Here is a 23,015-nt window from a genome sequence, read left to right as displayed (position 1 = left end):
CAAGATGTAGTTGACCTTAGAAGTAAACACATGCGTCTAACATCATGGTGTAGGTTCAATAAATCTGGACTGAACAAAGACTTTGCCTGACACAATTATCCTGTTAGAGGTTTTGACCAAGCAACAGTCAGAATGTCTCTCAGTTTTGTTCTATTGCATCAGTTTCAAAACCTCAAAACTGTCAATCATCAACTGCCAAAGCCTTGGTTTGAGCTGAAAATCAAATAAAACATGCAGCTGAGAAAAATAACTACTGTATGTTCAGCAAATGCTTGCAAAAAAGGTTCCCATTCAAAAATAATTATTATCAAATCAAATTATGTGAGATTTAGACAAAACACAAATACACACGTCAGACAGTGAATGTTTTGGACATCGGCGTTTGAATTTGGTGCCAATCCCTTTTAAATCCCTCGCTCCCAAGCATCATTTACTGTAAAGCCTGCCAAAAATGTGTTTAATGATATGTGGTCCTTCAGATTGTGGAGCACTGGAATAATCATAGTTTCCAGTGCAGTAAGGCTACGGCTGAGGCCACATTGAAATAAAGAAGTGAGGAGTTGATAGGATATGACATCTATCTACTTCTACGAAAAACAAAGACAAAAAGGCTTTCATCTTTTCTATTAAAGAGGCTGTAGAACGGCTTCAACTTTTACATCTGTTGTTTGGTTGATGGGATGTGAATAATAGTTACTTGACACATAAACCTAACTCCACAAAGTTGTGGTAATGCCCAGAAACATCTGTTGGAGATTGCTTTCACTCTGTTTTTATATGTTTCAGTGTGCAAAACTTTTAAAGCAAAGGCAGAGAGATGGATACGATATAGTACATTTTGAAATGTTAAAGTAACACTTAAATAGTTCAATTTAACACCATTTCCATGTGAATTGTGACCTCTTTCAACAGTGTTAAAATTTGAGAGTTAAATTAACTCTTAATATAGTTGAAAAAACAAGATTCGGTTTGGTTTTAAAAGGAGAAGGAGAGGACAGGTCTTCATATTGAGTACTTTTTGCACCACTTCTTTTAAATACAGAAATGTTCACCAATACTTGGGGGGGATTCTACTACCACTGTTATTGTAATAACTCAGAAAGAGCTCATGCACTTTGACACTGCATATTTCAGGGGAATTTACTGTATACTTTGTGTCAAAATGTGAAACGATTTGATTGATGACTTTGACCTTTTGACCTATTCATCAATAAACCCCCTCCCCCACTTCCGGCCTGGTTGTTCCGGTATACACACAACCTATCCCTGCGTTCCAATACCCATACTTACCTACCATTTAGTATGCCAGAAAAAGATTTAGGATGTCCCAATACATGCACGTCAATTGTAGTATGCTGAAAATACATAAATGCCCCACTAACTCCAATAGCATTTTGGATTATTTGCCTTTATTCTTGACATTTCTCGACATAACAAAAACAAATCTTCCTTACCTGATTGTTTTTCTCTCCTGTGGCCCTAAAACTCCTCTGTACTCTGTCAACTCATTTGTCAATGGCTTATGAAAAAGTTACGCCTCGTCCACAAGACGTACCCGATGATGCCCTTTATTATCAAGGCATCATGCAGTGTGTGAAAAAGACTAATGTCTAAAATGTTAGACAATGAGATTGTGAAAAAAGCCTCTGCACGTTGTTATAAATGTCAACAATAAGCCGTGTTTCGGCCCAAGATTTGACTGATAGACAAGCTGTGGAGCGTGGGAGATTTCAGAGGAGGACTGGTGTGAGTGATCAGACAGAGATGAATTTTGAATTTTCAGCAATAGAATCGTATCATATTTTGATACAAAGTATCTTCTCCAGCCAAACTGCCTTTATTCTTTCCCCTGAATACAGACATCTGGGTATTTAAAGAGGACCTATTATGCTTTTTCAACTTTTATGACCTATAAATGTTGTTATAATGATGTATAGTCATGTTTGACCATACTAAAGTGTCAAGTAATGACTTACATGCATTTAGACGTATTCCCTGCTGACCGTCTGGGGTGGCTGTGCAGAGCGCTAAACACTAGGGCAGCCGGTCGCGATGCACTTGTTCAAATTTCCGGGATTCCTTACGTAGAGAATCCGGATTTTTTCATGTATGGTAATGCTGCAACGTGCTCAGGCACGCTCTGGCCATGCACCCGCCTGCTCAAATCTGCCCGCGCGCTGCTGAAAGTGTTCCGGAAGGAAGGTAACCAATCACAAAGGAGTGGGGTTTGCGGGAGGGGGCGGAGAAGCACATAGCGGAGTGTGGACAGAGAATGCTGAAATTGCTGAGATGAGAGGAAGAACTTCCGAAAATCTACATGGTTTTTTGTGCTGTGATTCGTGTCAGGTTACTCTATAGGAGTCATTCATGAGAAATTAAGACCAGAAAAGTAGTACAATAGATCTTTAAAGTACAAACTCAGCCTTTGCTCTCTGAATACAACTATAGTGCATTTTCACAGTTTCAAATGCTTATTAATAAACAATGAAATCTCCAACTCAGTCCAGCCAATCTCTTACATTGTTACACCATTACTTTCTGGTAGGCAGCTGCAAATGGTAAATGGACCCCACTTATACAGTACTTTTCCCTGGTTTTTCACAGACCCAAAGCTCTTTTTGTACACATTCACCCAATCACACACACACACACATTCATACACCGAGCACCGATTCAGCCACCAAGCAGGGTGCAAGCTTACTATCAGGAGCAATTTAGTTTTCAGTCTCTTGCCCAGGGCCACTTCGACAGGTGGCGGGGAGACAGGGGATGGACCCACCGACCCTGAAAGCGAGTGGACGACCGCCCTGCCTGCTTTGCCACAGCCTTGCAAAGAAAAATCTAATGTTTCAATTAACATTTAAAGCTGAAGAATTGACAGATTGCTGCAAAAACATTTATTATTGGTCATATTTACAGATGCAGATGACTCACAATCAGACATTACTTTATTTTCTAGGACTCCTAGTGCTACATGCCGTATAAAGGTGAAATTATTCACAGAATAAATTCTACTCCTACAATGAAATGTTATCAAAGTGCTCTATCTCAGAGGAAACACACTGTAAGTTGCGTTATTACTCTACCATTTCAACCACTAGGGGCAGCCAAACCTCTGCCAAACGCACAGCAAAATGGGGAGTCCTGCTGTTTGTGGAAAGATCCTCAGGCTAAAAAAACATGACAGTGGGAGATTTTATACATTCACATTAAATGTGTGCCATAATGTTACCATTGACAATCTAGTAGAGGAAAGCAGAAGAAGTGTGGAAAGTCTGTTTTTTTCTGTGAAGGGAGACAGGTGTTCATCATTGAAGGCTCTGTGCAAAAAAAAAAATTGTAAACATAATCCAAAGCAGGTGGGAGGTGCTTTAGTAGTGGATTGCTGTTGTTAGAGCGCTGGTCAGCCCGCTCCATCACAATCCAGTGAATTTGTCTTTCACTTCTCCCTGAGGAAATACATCACATTGGCCTTCACGTAGTGTCCGAAGGCGCAGACTGCACCAACCAGCCAGTGAGAATGGAAGCTGGGGTCATTGTTCACCACACATTTAGTCACATCCACCTGGAACAGCAGAGAGGACATTCAAATCATACAAGAGCCACAGAGCAGCTCGCAAAATGAAGTCTGACTCTAAAATGCAACAACACATACACACACAAAGTCACATTGGAAGCAAATATGCAACAAAGAGAGCTCTTAAATCCCACATGTGTTCTTGATTTGTAAATATTCCGGGAATGCGCTGTCAGAAGATATTCAACTTGCCCACAGATATGGTATTTCAGAGCCAAAGCCCACATTGTAATCTCAGCAATGTGTACTTCAATATTAAAAGGTGGAGTCAGCGGTTGTAGAGAATGTTCTTTGTCAATATAAACTGGTATGCAATTGTAAAGAAAGGAAATGTAAAAAAACAGGGGCAACCATAGCTAGCAACATGCCCGTTTACAGAGCTTAGGCTGTGGATAAACACCAGGTGGATCGTGAGGAGATACTGATTTTGTTCAAAAAGGGATTTTGTCATAAAGCATTCTTCAGAATCGCTGACCCCACCTTCGAGTTATGTAAGAAGATTCAAGATGGTTTTATTGTCATATGCACAACAATTACAGAGCAGTCGCTGGCAATGAAATTCTTTAGTCTTGGGCTCCTCCAACAGTGCAATAAAGAAAGTGTATAAGTATAAAAGAAACACAAGTGGGAAGCTGAGACTTAAATAATAAAAAAAACTAGGGCTGTCAAGCGATTAAAACAATTAATCTAATTAATTACAGGCTCTGTGATTAATTAATCTAAATTAATCGCATACTTATATGACACTTTTATACCTGTTTATAAACAGCTGTATAGCCTACTACTGTTTGTTTCTCTCTCTCTCTCTCTCTCTCTCTCTCGCGCGCGCTCGCTCTCCGTCTCTCGTAACTTCTGTCTCCTCCCCTCAGCCAGCTTTATACATGAACTAGCGCCAAATTTTCTCAAAAAAACAAGCAGACAAATGACGACTTTCCATCTCCCACAACAGACAGCGCTGCACTGCCACCATTTCATAGCCTACTTATAGGCAAAAATATTGACACGCACACACACACACACACACACACACACACACACACACACACACACACACACACACACACACACACACACACACACACACACACACACACACACACACACACACACACACACACACACACACACACACACACACACACACACACACACACACACACACACACACACACACACACACACACACACACACACACACACACACACACACACACACACACACACTCGTTTAAGTGCGAGACAGCTAGCAAACAAAATTGGAGGAAGATTGAGAGATAGGCCTACTGTTTTGAACCTATAGCCTACATTGTTGCACCCACTAAATCAATAATGCACGGACACTGCGGAGAATTAAGTAAGATGTCTTCCTACCTTCATGTTTATTTGCCGAAGCATCCCATAAACCGTCCATAGAGCCCTCGAGTCGGCCCCTTTCCCCTGCTTCACTCTTTACATTTCTCCCTTTTACCCGCGCGCCCGGCAACATGGACATATAAAAGCTACAGGTGCAGCTCCGCACCACTTTTGCACCGGATCAAAGGGCATTATAGAAGTGCGATTAATCTGCGTTAATTTTTTTAATCGCGTTAATTTTTCTGTGATTAATTAATCGAAATTAACGCGTTAATTTGACAGCCCTAAAAAAAACACAACAACAATAATGTAACTTGTACACTAGACACAAAAATACCACTGAAAGCCCAGATGAGTGCCAGTCCCCAGACTAAAGACTTGTTCTTTTTCTGCTTCTCCTTTATGTCACAAAACGTTATTTAGTTTCCCTAGACGCTGACATCATGTCCGTGCATAGAGACATAACAGTGGAGAGTTAAAGACTCCGACTGGGGAGAACAGCTCCCTCATTTGTGCTTGTGAGGTCGGTTATACAATGCAGCGCTCTCCGTTTTGTCACACTCCACTTATCTTGAAAACAAACGGACTTGGTTAGCTGTACGTGTCTCTGAGCACATGGGCGTTCATCTGTCCACTTGTTATGCTCTTTTGCAGCAGAGCGGAGGCACGTTGCCAGGCCTCGTTTCAGCAAGTATTTTGTCAGACAGGCTTGTCCCATTAACAGGATTTTACATGGAGGATACACCTTCTGTTCTGTCTGAAGAAGGGTCTCCAGATTATGTCTAGCTGTTGTAAGAAATAATAGTTCTAATTTTAATGATTTTAAACCCCCTCATTAATTTGCATTTACTAATGTATAATCAAATAGAATAATCGATATATTCTTCACTTGTGACTAGACTCTCTCATTTTTCTCTCAAACTATCCCGTGAGAAAGAAAAGGAGGCAGATAGGTTTTGCTACAAAAAACTCCTTGATAGCTTTCCATAGATAAGGCTAGGGACAAGACGAGGTGTCTGTTATATACAAAGGCCTTCTGTCATTTCGTTACACAGCTGAGCAAAACAATCTCAAGCTTCAAGGACTTAGGCAGGGTTCATTCTGCTTCCGCACCGGTTCATCAAGAAGATGACGTCAGCCAGAAGAGGAAGAACTATGAAACACATGACACTAACCAATGATCAGCCTTGTTATGATATACTTTAAATAATACTGCTGTAAGAGGAGAACTTCACTTTTTTGACTTGCTCACTTTTTTTGCTGTCCGCTTGACCTGCATAACTGTAACCTGCTGAACATCATTTTTCATTAAATACCATAGAACCTTTTTCGTCTGACTCCTCAAGCATTTTTGCATCTTTTCCATTCCTCTTAAGAAACGAATACGTGAATTAATATAGTTTTATTAAAATGGTGACCCCCGACGAGCTAAAGAGGGAGAAAAGAGGAGGACGCGTCTCGACCAGCTGGTCGGGCCTGGAAGCGGAGCCTCCACTCAACACATCAGCTGACAAAAAAGAAAAAAGGTAATTGAACACCTGTTGTTTTTTAAAAAACCAAAGTTCATATTTGACTATGCCAAATTTTGTTGAGTGGTGAGTCTGAAGCCGGGTCCTAACAGAGTGGTATAAATTTAAGTTAGTTTGAATTTTTTAATTTGTTTTGGAGAATGAGGAAATGATGTTCGGCAGAAGCAGGAAAAATTCTGGCATATGTGTTTTGTTTATGTGCTAATGTCTGTCCTGTCTGTGCTTCTGAAATGCTGGGTTAATTATTTTTCCCTAGAATGCAGAGCCCGGGTTAATTGTGTTTGATAAAATGATTATGAACTGCCAGAACCTGAATTCGGATACAAGTGTTTGATGTATGACATTTGTTGTGAGGATTATCTAATCCGCGTCAGTTTAGCGAGGAGACTCCTCATTTATTTGGATGTTCGAAAACTGTTATGTAATTATACAGCGGGCTGACCAAACGCAGTGGATGTTTGAAACAGGGGACTGTATCCTTGTGTGGGAAGGTTTTAACAGTTTGCACAGAGCAATGAACGGAGTAAAGATGTGGGCGGAAGCTGCTCTTCGTGACAAAGTCTATTTTCTCTGTCTTTCTAAATAGATTGAACTGTTTTAACCAGTTATTTGTCTAGAAGAGTGACTCTCTGAGCGTGTGTTAGGACATGTTTTAAGTAGAGCTCTGTGTTATAAATAAATATAAAATTGTAATTACGCGGAAGCGCGCTTTTTTCTTCGTCGGCGACGGCTGCGTTGAGGGGAGGGGGCTGAAACCGTAGATTACACAGGACGGCTGGCAGGGTTGGACAAGCCCATGTGTGGGGTTAATGTTTGACAATAAGACTCATGTGTGGAGTTACGAAAAATAATGCTTTTGGCGTGGGCTCTGTAATTCTCTCTCACACCAGCATGGAAATAATTGTACGTTATATAACTGCATGTGTATGTATTTGTCTAAATATTGCATGTTATTTATTGACTACCTCAGATCAGATACTAACAGAGTATTACCTCAAACATCACACACACACACACGCTGACGCTGCTAAACACATCACACACACACACACACACACGCTGACGTCCAAAACATCACACACACACGAAGCCTGCGGAGAGTTCTCATTGAAATGCGCAAAAGTGGCACTGTTTTACAGGACTATTGACTATTATCAGATTAAAAGGTTTAAATGTATTGTATAATCATGCATAGTATTATATAGGTCCCGTTTGAATAAGATACTAATGTAGTTGAGTCACTCTCACTCTGAGGGTTCTCTTTGAAAAAATCTGCCCCAAGCTCTGTGAGCTTTTAAGTTTTGTTTCATAAGGTTAAATACACGCTTTGTGGTATTTCATTTAATATAAGGCCCTGATTATAGACAGTGGAGATAAATATCTCAATTTAAAAGGTGCCCCACGTTTTTGTTGTTTGTTTTTTGATTTATTTTTAAGGCGTGGACTATCCTTCTAATATCTCAAGTTAAAGGTACTCCAGACGCAATAGTGTCTTGATTGTTAGACTAATTTTGATGTGAAAAACATATAAATGTGATCAGCTGTGTTTTTAAAAAGAGTTTCTTTTGAAAAAAAGAGGGAGAGATAGATAGTGTCTTCTCGAAATGCATGGTTGATGAACTAGTAATTACCAAACATTAGTAATTATACTGTGTAGTGTGTATTATTAGTGTCGTTAACTTTCTTTTCTTTTATCCCTTTTTAGGCCCCAGGCTTGTTCTAGTGGACAGTTGGTGGGTCTTATCTCTAGTTGAAGGCAGCGATCGCTCTGACAACACAAAAAAAAGGCAAGATATCTTAGTTTTGACTGATATCTCTATAATTCAAATTCAAGGGGAACACTTTTTATTTTTATTTCTAGGTTTTGTTATTTCCCCCCTAGCAAAAGATGTACAGTTACGAAATTGAGGAACAGGTATGCCCTGTTGCTTCCCCTAACACTACCTCATTCCCACCTGAAATGACCCCGAGATGCCTTTGTCTCCAAAGACAAAGACAGTCACCTACGGAGGAGGACGTTGCTGAGCACATTAAGAAAAGACTTGATAAAGTTAGGGCTGGTCTGGAAGAAAAAGAGGGAGAAGCGACTGGGAGCCTGCTCGTCGACACCCCTCCCATGGCAACACCGAGCCCTCAACCAGGCCCCAGTGGCACCGGTCCCTTTATCCCCTCTGTCATGCGAACCAGAAGCATGGCTAGATCTACATCAACACCTGGAGTCCCCACTAATCTCCAACTGCCACTACGTGTAGCAGCTACTGGAGCACACGTCTACACGCCTTTTGCCCATAGAGACATAGAGACAATCATTGAGAAGCTTCCTGAACTTACAGAAGGGGCTAGCCAGTGGATCAGACAATTCGAGAACTTGACTATGGGAGATAGTCTCTGTGCAGGTGATCTGAAGGCCTTACTAGGTCGAGTAGAGGGCTCTGACATGGCATGCCGCCTCCTCGTCAATGCAGGAATACTATCCACCACACCTGATAACACCCCCCTGAATACGTTTAGGGCTCCTCTGTGGACGGCACTACGTGAGCAGTTCCCTACTGATAGAACTGTCACTGACGTAGCGGAAATTCAGATCAACAAGGATGAGGCGATCCTATCGTACCTAAAGAGGGCTGCTGAGGAGTGGGAAACACACACAGGGGAAAGACACGATGCCAGTGATGCCATACAAGCCATGTGGAGGATGCAGTGTATCAAAGGCCTCCCTAAACCCGTTCAGAAAGCGTTGGCAGCAGAACTACCATTCGCTCATAAGAAGTACACTACATGGAGGAGTACTCTAGCCCACTTCTACAAACTGTATCAGGCAAAACAAAGCAAGGAGGAGGAAGAGCTGAAAGACCTGACTAAACGCCTGCTGAAACTACAGGTGGAGGAATTTGATAAAGCCAAGTCTAAGCCTAAACGAATGGTTGTGACTTCTCCATCCCCACCATGTGAGCAACCTGCTTCCACCTACTATCAGAACCCACAGCCACAGCAGAACCAACGGAATAATAATAATGGCAGGGGGCGCGGCAAGTATAATGGAAAAGGGAATGGAAATCAAAGCCACCCGTGTTATGTCTGTAAGGAGGAGGGACACTGGGCTAGAGATTGCCCATACGTTAAGGAAACGATTCAGCGACGAGAGCAGCAACTAAACCCACGACAACAACAAGGTGGAGGCTTCAACGATCCCTACCTGGGTGAAAGAAGGGCATATGGAGGATCTGGAACTCCCTGGAATACACCAGCCAACTATGCCCCTGGCCAAAGGTCCCAATTCCCCACCCAGATGCCTAATCGGTACTAAGGAGACCCAGAGACTGACCTCCCCTGTGCCCCCAACAGGCCTGTTCTGCCCACAAACATGCAGAACTAATAGTAGCCTGCTAAAGCTATACCAAAGACAATAACATGCCAGTCCCATTGTCCATCCCCTGGATTTATTTTTTGTTTTTATTTTATGATTTGGCCAGCTGTGTTCCCCTTTGAATTTAGCTATATAAACCAGTGATTAGTTTACTGGACCCTTACTGAGTTACAAATTAGATAACGAGTAGATGCTGTAGGTTAAAAATTAATTGACCCTTTACTAAAGCACATTAGGATGCGTTTAATATTATTTGCAGACTGTTTTGTTTTTTTCCTTATGTTTTAGGTTGTAATAACTCCACAGGTTGTTTTATTTTCTTTCTTTTCTGGTAAAGAAGAGGGACTTGATTGCTCCAAGTTATGAAGGAACTTCAGTCAGTGAAGTGTTCCCCACAGTAAAGTTTTTGTTTTTGTTTTTGTAGTATTAAATTTTACACTACATGGTGTAAAAAGAGGGAAATTATATAGGTTAAAATTATATAGGTTATGAAAGCTAACCGACACCCCGCTGCCAATGACAACCTCTACAGGTACACACACACATACTCACAACACTTCACATGAATTGCTGCTAGCCTAGGACATGAGAAGAGGGAGGTCGCGAACCTTCTTCTGATGTCTGGCAAATTATTTGTTGTATGTTAATTGTATTAATTGTCTGTCTGTACTAATTGTTTGTCTCAAGTTTTGTGTTGACCAGGTCCAGGTGCAGTTGCAGGCTGGGCCAGGGTCAACTCCTAGCAAGGCTCCAAGTAGGAGTGTGTGCGGTCCAAAGTTCACATTCACAGAGAAGGTGAGCTTGAACCCAGTGGTGAAAAAGGTACGCAGTAAATTGAACGTACTATAAGTAAAATGTAAGTCTGGAGCTATAGACACCACTGACAATGTGCACCTCATCTCCACGACCTCTCTTGAAAGAGGTTTGATTTAAAAATTGCAACAAGTGTGGCTCTAAAACGAATAAGTTAAAACTGATTGTCTACGAAGAAAAAAGCCATCACAAAATTTTTTTGTTAAGAAATATGTTCACTAATTATGTGAACTGCCCTGTTTTGATAGGCCCAATCTTAAAGTAAATGTATGCTCTGACTGTTCCCTCAGAGCCAATGACCTTCTGATTGCATATGGTTGTTTGAAGTTAATGAAATGAATCACCCTTAGTAAAGTTAATTCACACTTAGTATGTGAATCTAGAAATGTTAACCCTTTGTATTTGACTTAGAATCTCTGATTCCATGTGTGTTTGTGTTAATCTTTTGAAAATCTATGTGATATATAATCATGTGTTTCCCTTTCTTCCAGATTGAGATTAGACACTGGTAAACACCCATCATAGACTTGTAGCTTTTTATGATTTTTGTAAGCAAATTATACCTGGATAAAACTGACAAAATGATTCATGCCTAGTGTGGATTTTGTATTCTGTTTTTTAGACTCATTTAGAGGCTGCACCAGTAGATTAACAAATGCCACTGATAGTGAATGTTTAAATTGTTTAATTTAACTGTTTAGTGTTGTTTTTTCCGTGTGTAAATATATGACTGTTATACCTTTCAGTGTGTAGCGAAAATTTACTTTTAGAGGTGCCCACTCATATCATATATATTGACTTTAATCAGCACGCACTAGAATATACACATATTACACATAGAGGCCCTAGATGAATGGAAGTCACTGCTAGGAGGTTTGAATCCCCAGACAATCTTATTTCGGTTGTCTGCATAATATGCTATAGATAGCAGAAGTGACACGATGGAACTTTGGCTGACCCTACACAAACACAAATTCTTACATATACAGTATTACAACACATTCTTGGATAAATGTATGACTGACTCTGAGTTTTCCTATGTATCACCGATTTCCCTTTCAGTAATGTGTGTTGCTTATTGCTTTTGTGATTTCAGTATTTACCCAAAATTAACGTGACGATTAACAGGTGGACTGAGCTTTTAGTGCTCCTCGTCCCGAACTATATTTTTCTCAGTTATAAATACGTTAGAAACGTATTTGAAGAGGGTTTTGTAAGAAATAATAGTTCTAATTTTAATGATTTTAAACCCCCTCATTAATTTGCATTTACTAATGTATAATCAAATAGAATAATCGATATATTCTTCACTTGTGACTAGACTCTCTCATTTTTCTCTCAAACTATCCCGTGAGAAAGAAAAGGAGGCAGATAGGTTTTGCTACAAAAAACTCCTTGATAGCTTTCCATAGATAAGGCTAGGGACAAGACGAGGTGTCTGTTATATACAAAGGCCTTCTGTCATTTCGTTACACAGCTGAGCAAAACAATCTCAAGCTTCAAGGACTTAGGCAGGGTTCATTCTGCTTCCGCACCGGTTCATCAAGAAGATGACGTCAGCCAGAAGAGGAAGAACTATGAAACACATGACACTAACCAATGATCAGCCTTGTTATGATATACTTTAAATAATACTGCTGTAAGAGGAGAACTTCACTTTTTTGACTTGCTCACTTTTTTTGCTGTCCGCTTGACCTGCATAACTGTAACCTGCTGAACATCATTTTTCATTAAATACCATAGAACCTTTTTCGTCTGACTCCTCAAGCATTTTTGCATCTTTTCCATTCCTCTTAAGAAACGAATACGTGAATTAATTATTACTGTTCACTTTTGTAAAACAAAAACAAAATTCTAGTTAAATTCAAATAGAGTCAGTATGTTGCTTCTGTTTGAATTACAGTATTCTTATTCCAATTTAGAGGCATATCGGAGTTATCGTTATTGCTGCCTATAGGCAGGGCCGCCCATTAGGGGTAGAACGTGTGAAAGCTTTCTAGGGCCCAGCCACTTTGGGGGCCCATGGTCTTTGGAAGCCAAGAACCTACCTAGATAACCTTTATTTTTAGATTTTTAGATATTTATGTCAATATCTATTCAAAGTTGGGTGTTTACACAGAGCCACGGCTCCGCTTAAGGCCATTTAAAAAGCAGTAGAAAAGCAGAAATGTTCAAAATGTTTCAGATTGAGCACAGCGGAGTGTAACTGTTTCACACATAACCCATCCTATAAACCTTTTGTGTGCCAAATAGTGACAAGATTGGGTTTTGATATTAAACAGTTTTGTCTGGATTATATTTCCTGAGTCGTTCCACATGTACCTGCTACTTGTGTCTGGGTGTGGTTGTGAAAAGTATTTGGACCCCATGAAAAAACAGGTTGGGTACCTTTTGTAGTTCTTCTACATTCTTATAAACAGGACAGGCTAGTTACTCTGTCATTGTCCTGAGTCTCTTCCCATGAAGTACATTTTTGTGATAAAGAATTTCCCTTTGGGGACAATAACTTCTAAAGGCTTTGACATAAGTCTTCAGGTTGACACGGCCAGCCAGGTCTGAGCAGTTTTTCACAAACCTGGCCAATCGACCAACCAGCCGGGTCCTACCACAATGAAGCTGACGAGCAGCATCATCCTGTTTTAATTATTGCCGTAACCACCAAGGTCCTGCTTTCTGTATTGTTTCTAAAAATTAAAAATAAAAATAGACCTAAACAGTTCTTAATGCAAAGAAAGATACAAGGCACAAAGAAGTTGGAAATAACTGAAGGAACAGATTTGAGTTCAAAGATCAAGAACTTTTTTGTAATGATTTCAGTAATGTTTTCAGTAATTTTGCAGTGATGAGAGCAGAATGAACTAAGCCTAAATGTTGTAACCAAACATAGGCCAACTTTATAGTTTTGAGGGTAGGTTGGTTTGGTTATTCATGTAGAGAACCGCCTTTTTAAATTTTTGTGTGAAGAATTTGTTGTTGATGTTAATTTTTAAGCGTTATTTATTTCAACAATACCACCAAAAGATTTCAAATGATTTATTGTCATGTGCAGAAATACAAAAAAAGTGCAATATTTGGTGCAGCCAATTAGTGTAAATGTATCTTATACCAGAAACTAGTAGCATAGAAAACGTGCAAATTGTGAAAAAACCTTTAGTTTGCTTAGTGGATACTAAAGAAGATCAATGTCTCTGTGTGAACTGATTATTTTTTAGAGATCTGCTGATCTGTTAAACAATTGTGTGAGTGGGAATCAAAATAAAATGGTATGCTGGGCTAAGTCAGAAATGTGCTACTATTGGGGGGGGGGGGGGGGGGCATTGACTGGAGGTTTTCAGGGGCCCAGCCAATTGTGTGGGCAGGCCTGCCTGCAGGTAACGCTGCCAGAACACTGGCTGAGATTGGGTTTTGATTAGGGCTGTCAAAATTAACGCGTTAACTCAGGGTGATTAATTTCTGGAATTAATGCGTTAATTTTTTTTAACGCATTTAACGCATGTGCAGAATGATCCGCCCCGTGCATCCCACCGGCTCTGTACTACAGCCACTCTAAGTTGTGGCTGACCCAGGATCAGTAGCTGCGCGCAGCCAAACATAACAGCACGCTAGCCCATGCCGTGTTTTAAACTGCTAACGGTCACGTCTGTGTCGGGGGCATAGATAGTTTATAAAATCAACTGCCGCGGGTGACGTCGGGAGCAACAGGAGGAGAAACATTGTCCGCTCTATTCAGAGCGCGCGAGGACACAAACGTCTGCAGTTTTCAGAGGTGTGTGTGAGTAGACAACATAACGTCGGCTTCCTGGTACAAATGAACAGTCCCCTAGGACGTGTTCGCGCGTACAAACATATGTACGTACACGTACACACACACACACACACACACACACACACACACCGCGGACTGTAATCAAGTTGTATTCAAGAATGCACAACCTATAGATTCACAAAATAAATGCCATTATATAGCCTATATTTGCCCAAAGACATAGTAAAGAGAATTGAATTATGGTGTGGTAGGTATATATTTTAGTTAGATTTAAATTTATTTTCAGTATTAAAACCATCATTTGGATTTTTAATTAATACCAATACTAATTTTAAATGTACATATCTACCTCCTGTCCTTTATCTTTCCGTTCATACAACAATATATAGAGAACATTTGAATTTTTCAAGCATATTTCGAATGGTAAAATTAATCGTGATTAATCGTGATTAATCCACAGAACAGCTGTGATTAATCTGATTAAAAATTTTAATCGTTTGACAGCCCTAGTTTTGATATTAAAATGTTTTGTCTGGATTGTATTTCCTGAGTCGTTCCACATGTACCTGCTACTTGTGTCTGGGTGTGGTTGTGAAAAGTATTTGGACCCCATGAAAAAACAGGTTGGGTACCTTTTGTAGTTCTTCTACATTCTTATAAACAGGACAGGCTAGTTACTCTGTCATTGTCCTGAGTCTACAAACAGGTTTAAATGATCTCTTCCCATGAAGTACATTTTTGTGATAAAGAATTTCCCTTTGGGGACAATAACTTCTAAAGGCTTTGACATAAGTATTCAGGTTGACACGGCCAGCCAGGTCTGAGCAGTTTTTCACAAACCTGGCCAATCGACCAACCAGCCGGGTCCTACCACAATGAAGCTGACAAGCAGCATCATCCTGTTTTAATTATTGCCGTAACCACCAAGGTCCTGCTTTCTGTATTGTTTCTAAAAATTAAAAATAAAAATAGACCTAAAAAGTTCTTAATGCAAAGAAAGATACAAGGCACAAAGAAGTTGGAAATAACTGAAGGAACAGATTTGAGTTCAAAGATCAAGAACTTTTTTGTAATGATTTCAGTAATGTTTTCAGTAATTTTGCAGTGATGAGAGCAGAATGAACTAAGCCTAAATGTTGCAACCAAACATAGGCCAACTTTATAGTTTTGAGGGTAGGTTGGTTTGGTTATTCATGTAGAGAACCGCCTTTTTAAATTTTTGTGTGAAGAATTTGTTGTTGATGTTAATTTTTAAGCGTTATTTATTTCAACAATACCACCAAAAGATTTCAAATGATTTATTGTCATGTGCAGAAATACAAAAAAAAGTGCAATATTTGGTGCAGCCAATTAGTGTAAATGTATCTTATACCAGAAACTAGTAGCATAGAAAACGTGCAAATTGTGAAAAAACTTTTAGTTTGCTTTAGTGGATACTAAAGAAGATCAATGTCTTTGTGTGAACTGATTATTTTGTAGAGATCTGCTGATCTGTTAAACAATTGTGTGAGTGGGAATCAAAATAAATTGGTATGCTGGGCTAAGTCAGAAATGTGCTACTATTGTAAAATAATAAGCCCTTGCTCCCCAACTGTCCCTGCAAGTCCCTTGTTGATAAGATAGTTATTCTCTTTACAAATACATGCATGTGTTTATTGAGGGATGAGTGCACTCACACGCATTGATACGAGTAAAGCATGGGTAAGGGGGGGGGGGGGGGGCATTGACTGGAGGTTTTCAGGGGCCCAGCCAATTGTGTGAGCAGGCCTGCCTATAGGTAATAATTAGGTTTTATTTTATATTTTTTGGGAGTTGGCATATATCTGACCTAGCATTTAAAGGTCACCTATTGTGCAAAATGCACTTTTTTATGGTTTTTCATCATTAATATGGGTCCCCAGCTACAGACTCCCAAAGTATGAGAATACAACCCTCTATCTTTTTCTCCACCTTCACCTTTCTGAAAACCAGATTTCTCTCTTCTGTAAATTGTCTTTTCACATGTCCCACACAGATACCACACTTTAGAGAGGGTCCTCCTCGCACAGGGTCAGCCATAGTACAATGCCCCTGGAGCAGTTTGGGGTTAAGAGTCTTGCTCAACGACACAATGGAAGAGATGTTGGGCACCGTAAAGGTAATACCAACCACCACTAGTTTCACAAGTAACACCCTCCTGACGATGCAGGCAATCGAACCAGCGACCTCATGGTTAATGGTCAGCCCCTCATCCTCTTCTAGGCGATCTTACCACCCAGAAGCCACGCTGACAGTTAGATTCAAACAGGTAGTTTTAGATCAATTTTTGTAAGGTGGGGCTTAAAGAGACAGGCTCTTAAATGGTACTGTGAATTACACTCAACAAAAATATAAACGCAACACTTTTGTTTTTGCTCCCATTTTTCATGAGATGGACTTAAAGATCTAAAATTCATTCCAGATACACAATTGTACCATTTCTCTCAAACATTGTTCACAAATCTGTCTAAATGTGTGATAGTGAGCACTTCTGCTTTGCTGAGATAATCCATCCCACCTCACAGGTGTGCCACATCAAGATGCTGATCTGACATCATGATTAGTGCACAGGTGTGCCTTAGACTGTCCACAATATAAGGCCACTCTGAAATGTGCATTTTTTTGCTTTATTGGGGATCTGGGGACTCAGAACCAGTCAGTATCTGGTGTGACCACCATTTGCCTCATGCAGTGCAACACATCTTCTTCGCATAGAGTTTATCAGATTGTCAATTGTGGCCTGTGGAATGTTGGTTCACTCCTCTTCAATGGCTGTGCGAAGTTGCTGGAGACGGCTTATGGTGGAGAAATGAACATTCAATGCACGAGCAACAGATCTGGTTGACATTCCTGCTGTCAGCATGCCAATTACACGCTCCCTCAATGCTTGTGGCATCTGTGGCATTTTGCTGTGAGACAAAACTGCACATTTCAGGGTGGCCTTTTATTGTGGACAGTCTAAGGCACACCTGTGCACTAATCATGATGTCAGATCAGCATCTTGATGTGGCACACCTGTGAGGTGGGATGGATTATCTCAGCAAAGCAGAAGTGCTCACTATCACACATTTAGACAGATTTGTGAACAATGTTTGAGAGAAATGGTACAATTGTGTATCTGGAATGAATTTTAGATCTTTAAGTCCATCTCATGAAAAATGGGAGCAAAAACAAAAGTGTTGCGTTTATATTTTTGTTGAGTGTATATTAAAGGGGTTTTGGACACTACATCATGAAAACATTTTCATCTTCTTTTTTACTGTAATGTATTATTTATCATATCAAAAATGATTCATGTAAGTGGATAGCAAAAAAGTAAGGGCAGTTATAACAAATACTGAACCGTAAAAAGAAATGATCATTTCAAGCTCAATATAATATGCTGAGACGTTGTAAAACACGTGGTTGGTCTGATTATACAGTGAGCTTGTCATACACACTGTCTTCAGTTTGGCGAAGGAAACTAGAGGCCGTCAGCATAAACCCACATAACAACAAATGATCAGGTAAAAAAAAACTGTTTCTCTTACCCAGCCTCCTCTCTTTTTCAACCAGGAGGTCAGGCTCTTACGGACAAACTCCCCCATGCAGTCCACTATGGTGTGGACCATAGCTGGATGACCGTGGCGCACACAGTCCACTGCCAAGGCTCCAGCCACCGCGTACAGAGACACCACCTTTCCCCACGTCACACCTCACAGGAGACACACAAGATGTGGGACTGTTAGAACAAGATCAAGTACATCCTTAACTCAGAGTCATTAACGTCCATGCTGACTGATGTGTATGAACACATTGCCAAATCGTGCAAAAGCTAAATGTTTGGCAAACAAATGATTATGTAATGATCTCTGACAGGTTCTTGGAACGTAGTGAAGCAAAGTAGTGGAGTGACTTTTTTTTCTTGAGTTGGAGTCTGTCTGGAGTTACTCTCTTCAAAGATGGATAAAGTATTTAGAAAAACCTCGGCAGTGGCCAGGCATTATGTCCTGCACAAAGTCCAAACCCCAAACAGAAGGATAGGGTCCCACTGGCAGGTAGTAATGCCTCGTGAGTAGATCATTTTTCAGACTTAGTTCACACACGTTGACTTAAGCTGCACACACAGTGCGGACAGGTAGCAGATCGTGAGGAGTTATTCACTGATTTTGACAAAAATTGATTTTGACAACAAGCGTTCTACAGAGACGCTGACTCCAACCCTAACTGGGAGATCTGGTATTCACACAATGGTGCTCCACATTGTTTGCACACTAACTTATGCTGAAGGTAGACGATGTCCACTGACTTTTTTTTAAAGATTCAGTTTTCCTAACTGAGGTCATACAATAAAATGTCAGTAATGGGAGTTAAATAATCTTAAACCAGTGGTTATTCTTAAGAGGCTGCTCCAGTAAACAAGATACAACAAGTCCATATGCAAATCAGTCTGAACCAAATCTAGTTTCCTACAGCTGATACCTTGTGAGTGACACATTATAAACACAACAGTAGTGATACAAACAAAAAATTAATAGGAGAAAAAAACTGGGAAAAAGCATTTCATTGTCCTTCAGTCTAGCTATAGTTTATCTGTGTAGAAGCAGCTTGTCATTTTTGGCTGAGCTCATCCACTTTAAACTTGTGGTCACTATCTGCTGCTGCACATAACTTCCTTTTAGCACAGTGACACATCTAGACGGTCTGTTTAACTGTGTCCACATACATGAAGTACGTTTTTTGTACGTTGACTACCTGAAAAACGAAACTAAAGCCTGTTGTCCTAGTGTAAATCCCTCAATAAACCCAAACATTCATATTCCTAACCCTTAGAGCATGTTGGATTAAAGTTTTAATTTTTTTTTACTTGTTTACAACAGTCAGGTATACACTGAAGACAAGCCTAATCTGATTTAGACTGATAATTGCCTTTGCAGCAGATTTCTTTGTCACATTCCTCAGGGAATGAACCAGCTGAAGGCTGACGATAGAACTCCCTGGGTGGGGTCCAGACTGTCTGTAACAATAACTCGCTCTGGCAAAAAGTTCACCTAATATGGGCTGAATGTTTTTCCCTACGGTTCCTTTTCCAGCAGAGGCATAATGACCCAACCAAAATGTCTGGGACTAGCAGGAGAGACCATGGGATCACCCAGCATGAATAGACTGTAGGCCTACATGAAGGGAAAAAACGGTACTCTAGTAATTTGAAGAAAAAGCAGAAGCATGACTTCTCCAAACTTTCATTGTCTTTATTGTATTTGTCTCACACCCTAAGGTTCCTCCTTCCCACTGACAACAAAAGCAACCACTTCCCTAAAAGGACAGACGCTCTGACTGTCATTCCTTCTTTATTCCCAAGTTAAACTTTGTGTAGCTCAGAGATAAACCTTGTAAAAAAGAAAAGCACTCAAGATGGTTTCAATAAGGCAGGTCTGCATGCCAGCCTGATTAACAATGGGATACACAGTGAGTGTGTGTGTGTGTGTGTGTGTGTGTGTGCGCGTGTGTGTCTCTACCTGTGGAGAAAATGTCCGCAGCCACAGCGAGGAAAGCATCAGACACAATGCTCTCTGATGCCACTGTGATGTTGAGCTGTCTCGCTACGTTGCGATAAAGGTTGGGCCGGAGATACTCCAATTCATCACCTGACCCAAACAGAAAGGGACTCAGTCAAAAGGATGTTCTATTGACTGAATGAATAGTTTATCTCACTTTTGAGCTATGCACTCATTCAGTTGAAGCAAGTCTGTGTGACTTTTGAAAGAAGCAATCAAGAACATAACCAAACTAAAAAGTAAAAGGAAGACATTTTTCAATTCTCATATGCCGTGACCTCACTTCAAAAACACACCTTTAACGTTCCACTCCAAGGATGTAGTAATGGCAGAGACTGCAGCTCCTATGGCTGACAGTCACTCCCCTAACTGGATTGGATGGACCAGAAGACTTTACTTTATTCTCGACATTTCAACTTTTTATTATTACTAAAATCTTCCTCCTCTCAATTTCTTCTCCTTACCTTGGCCCCAATAGCCTACTCTTCCCTACAATCATTCTCTTACAAATGAACAAAGACTCTCTTACTGAGTCTGAGCGCACCCTTGTTCGATTGAGTATCCTCATTGTTTTTAGCTATAACATCTCACGGTGGCTACATAAAGCGGTTGAGGTATTTGGATTCAAATCTCTATCCCAACTGCTATTTTCTCCCCAAATTCTCCACCCCAGCTTTAAGTGCACTTTGATTAATAAGCTCACCTAAACTTCCTGCCGTCTCAGCTGGTTGCCTGGTAACCGGCCAAGAATCTGTCAGGTACATCATTGTTTTCACACTTCAGGTAGGTATTATTAAACAAACGAGACATAACAATTTTATTATTGTGCACTTTAGTGGTGTTGAAAGATGGATTCTGTTCAAAGCTAGCTGCTTCCCCCTGTTTCCAGTCTTTGTGCTAAGCTAAGCTAACTGGCCGCTGGCTCCAGCTGCTTATTTACTGTAAAGATATAGAAGTGATGTCCATCCTCTCATCCAACTGTCATCAGGGAAGCAAATATATCAACACGTCAAAGTATTCCTTTATGATCTGACTTCACCTTTAAAGACTAGTAGTAGAAGTAATTGACGTAGGCTAATCTCTCTGACTGGGCTCACAGATTTGCTCTCTGGAAAGTGTTCCCTGACATTTCCATTAGACCTGAGCCCAACATTTTTCTTTTTCTAAACATAGTCATTAAGTTATTTAAGTTTCCAGTGAATTGCATGGCTATCTAAGCTGGAGGTGGGCTGATAATAACCACAAATGGTGAAGTGAAAGCTCAGACTGGAGGAGCCATCTGTGGTATATCCGTTTTCATACTGGGCAAACATCCAGCCAGTCAACTATGACTTCTTTTTAACTGTGTTTCCTCATGTGCTGGGGATTCCCTGGAACCACTTCAAGGAAATAAAAGCCAATCCCACAACACAACACATTTCTGAATGCTGAGATGTAGCCTATTGTCAGAGAGGACTATGGCAAGGGTTATAGAGAGGTCATGAGTTTAGGCTACTAAAATTACATTCTGTTAAAAAATATATATATATATATATTTTTTTCAATCTGTTAATTTGGACGTTTTTCAGTTTAAATTATTGCATCGTTGTGTGATGTGTAAAGATATTATACTAAAAAAACAATTGTAGGCTATGTCCCATGACTTTTCCAAATTGGGATGTAAAAGCTTATGATCCACCAGTCTTCTTCTTTTTATTGATACAATCTTCAGCACACACACGTAGTCCAAAATCGGTCTGTTTATTTATTTATATTGAATTCCACAGTGTGTAACCTTAAACCATTTATTTAAATCACTAAATATAAACTGCAGTTCAGGTCCTGAAAACATACCAATGACATAACCTCTGTGTCCTCCATGGGAGCTGTGCCAAATAAATAAACTCCATCCATCATTTATTTAGGCCTACCCGGCTGTGGGAATATTATAGGAAGGCTATTTCAAGATCTAAGCCTTTGAGCATTTTGACTTTTATGCACCTTTCATTCTTCATATGTCCATCCATGGTTTTCAAATATTCTCTCTTTTATTGATCTTTTTTTCTCTTTATCTTATAAGCCTATTTACGTTGTAAATCACCTTGAATTGCGTCTGGGTATGAAATTTGCTAGGCTATATACCAATAAAAAAAAATTGTCTTTGATGGGATTGATTGCCAATAATAACTTACCCAGCCATAGAAGAACCGTCGAGATCTCCCCCAGAGTCCCACCTGACGCTGCCAGCCCGTGCTCGGGCTTGGACCAGCCGATCCCGGATCGGTTGAGCCTGGAGTGGATGTAGTCCCTGCACAGCGCCTTGGCCTGAGACACCAGCTCCTTGTCGTTGGGCGAGCGGTCAAACACTTCAGACGCGAACACAGAGGAGCGACGCAACATCTCCATGCCCCTGTCAGGACTGTCATCCGCCGACGACTGTGCACGTCTTACCTCCCCGCCTGCAGAGCCTCACACAGCGGACACTTCTCCCCTACTTACCGCCCTCTGTGCTGGATAGAAAGACCGCTGGAGATTACCCTGCATAACACACACGCAGGATTAGTGTGTGGACATCTTTTGATAGACTGGATGAAAGCTGTCCGACGCAAGCTCAGCGGAGGTCCAATGGAGCAGAGAGTTATATAAACCCCCAAGCTGGAGAGAGAGAAAAGCAACATTTGAAGGCGAGGAAACGTTTGGCACTAGAACAAAAACAAGGTTATAGACTAAAGAATCCTTGAAGTTACAGTGAGCGCGCCCATGCTCGTTTATAATGAAGATATAGGACTATTAAATGACACTTACCCGTGTTTAAGAACAGGCTGCTACGCCCCCACTACAGTGTCATTCTTAAGCGGGCTGCATTGTAACTTGTTACTGAGCAGAAAAGTGGTTTTGATGACTGACTTTTAGAAACTGAGGACTTTCTGCCACTCCAGGCGTAAAATATGCGCTCCAGTAAATTATCTGACAGGCTCTCCTTCTAAGGGCACTTATTGTGTGCGGTCCAAAGGCGGAGATAAGAGGGCCAACACAAGTCCCACCCCTTCCCTCTCAAACGCACATGCACTCACAC

At 40.6% G+C, this 23,015-nt stretch overlaps 1 protein-coding gene across 1 annotated transcript; it reads right to left on the bottom strand.

The window, feature by feature from the left end:
- Positions 1-2,895: 2,895 nt before the first annotated feature.
- On the bottom strand, positions 2,896-22,883 carry boka (BCL2 family apoptosis regulator BOK a). Its single transcript, XM_080032435.1, has 5 exons — positions 22,745-22,883; positions 22,132-22,594; positions 19,922-20,050; positions 17,954-18,117; positions 2,896-3,565 (listed from the first exon to the last, which is right to left on the bottom strand). The coding sequence occupies exons 2-5, from the start codon at positions 22,343-22,345 to the stop codon at positions 3,440-3,442; spliced, it is 633 nt and encodes a 210-aa protein (XP_079888561.1). The 5' UTR covers positions 22,346-22,594; positions 22,745-22,883; the 3' UTR covers positions 2,896-3,439.
- Between the last annotated feature and the right edge of the window lie 132 nt (positions 22,884-23,015).

This window comes from Ammodytes marinus (genome assembly GCF_949987685.1).
Source record: "Ammodytes marinus genome assembly, chromosome: 8".
In the NCBI taxonomy this organism is placed as follows: Eukaryota; Metazoa; Chordata; class Actinopteri; order Uranoscopiformes; family Ammodytidae; genus Ammodytes; species Ammodytes marinus.
The sequence above is the reverse complement of the archived record's forward strand: the minus strand, read 5'-3'. Positions and strand labels throughout refer to the sequence as shown.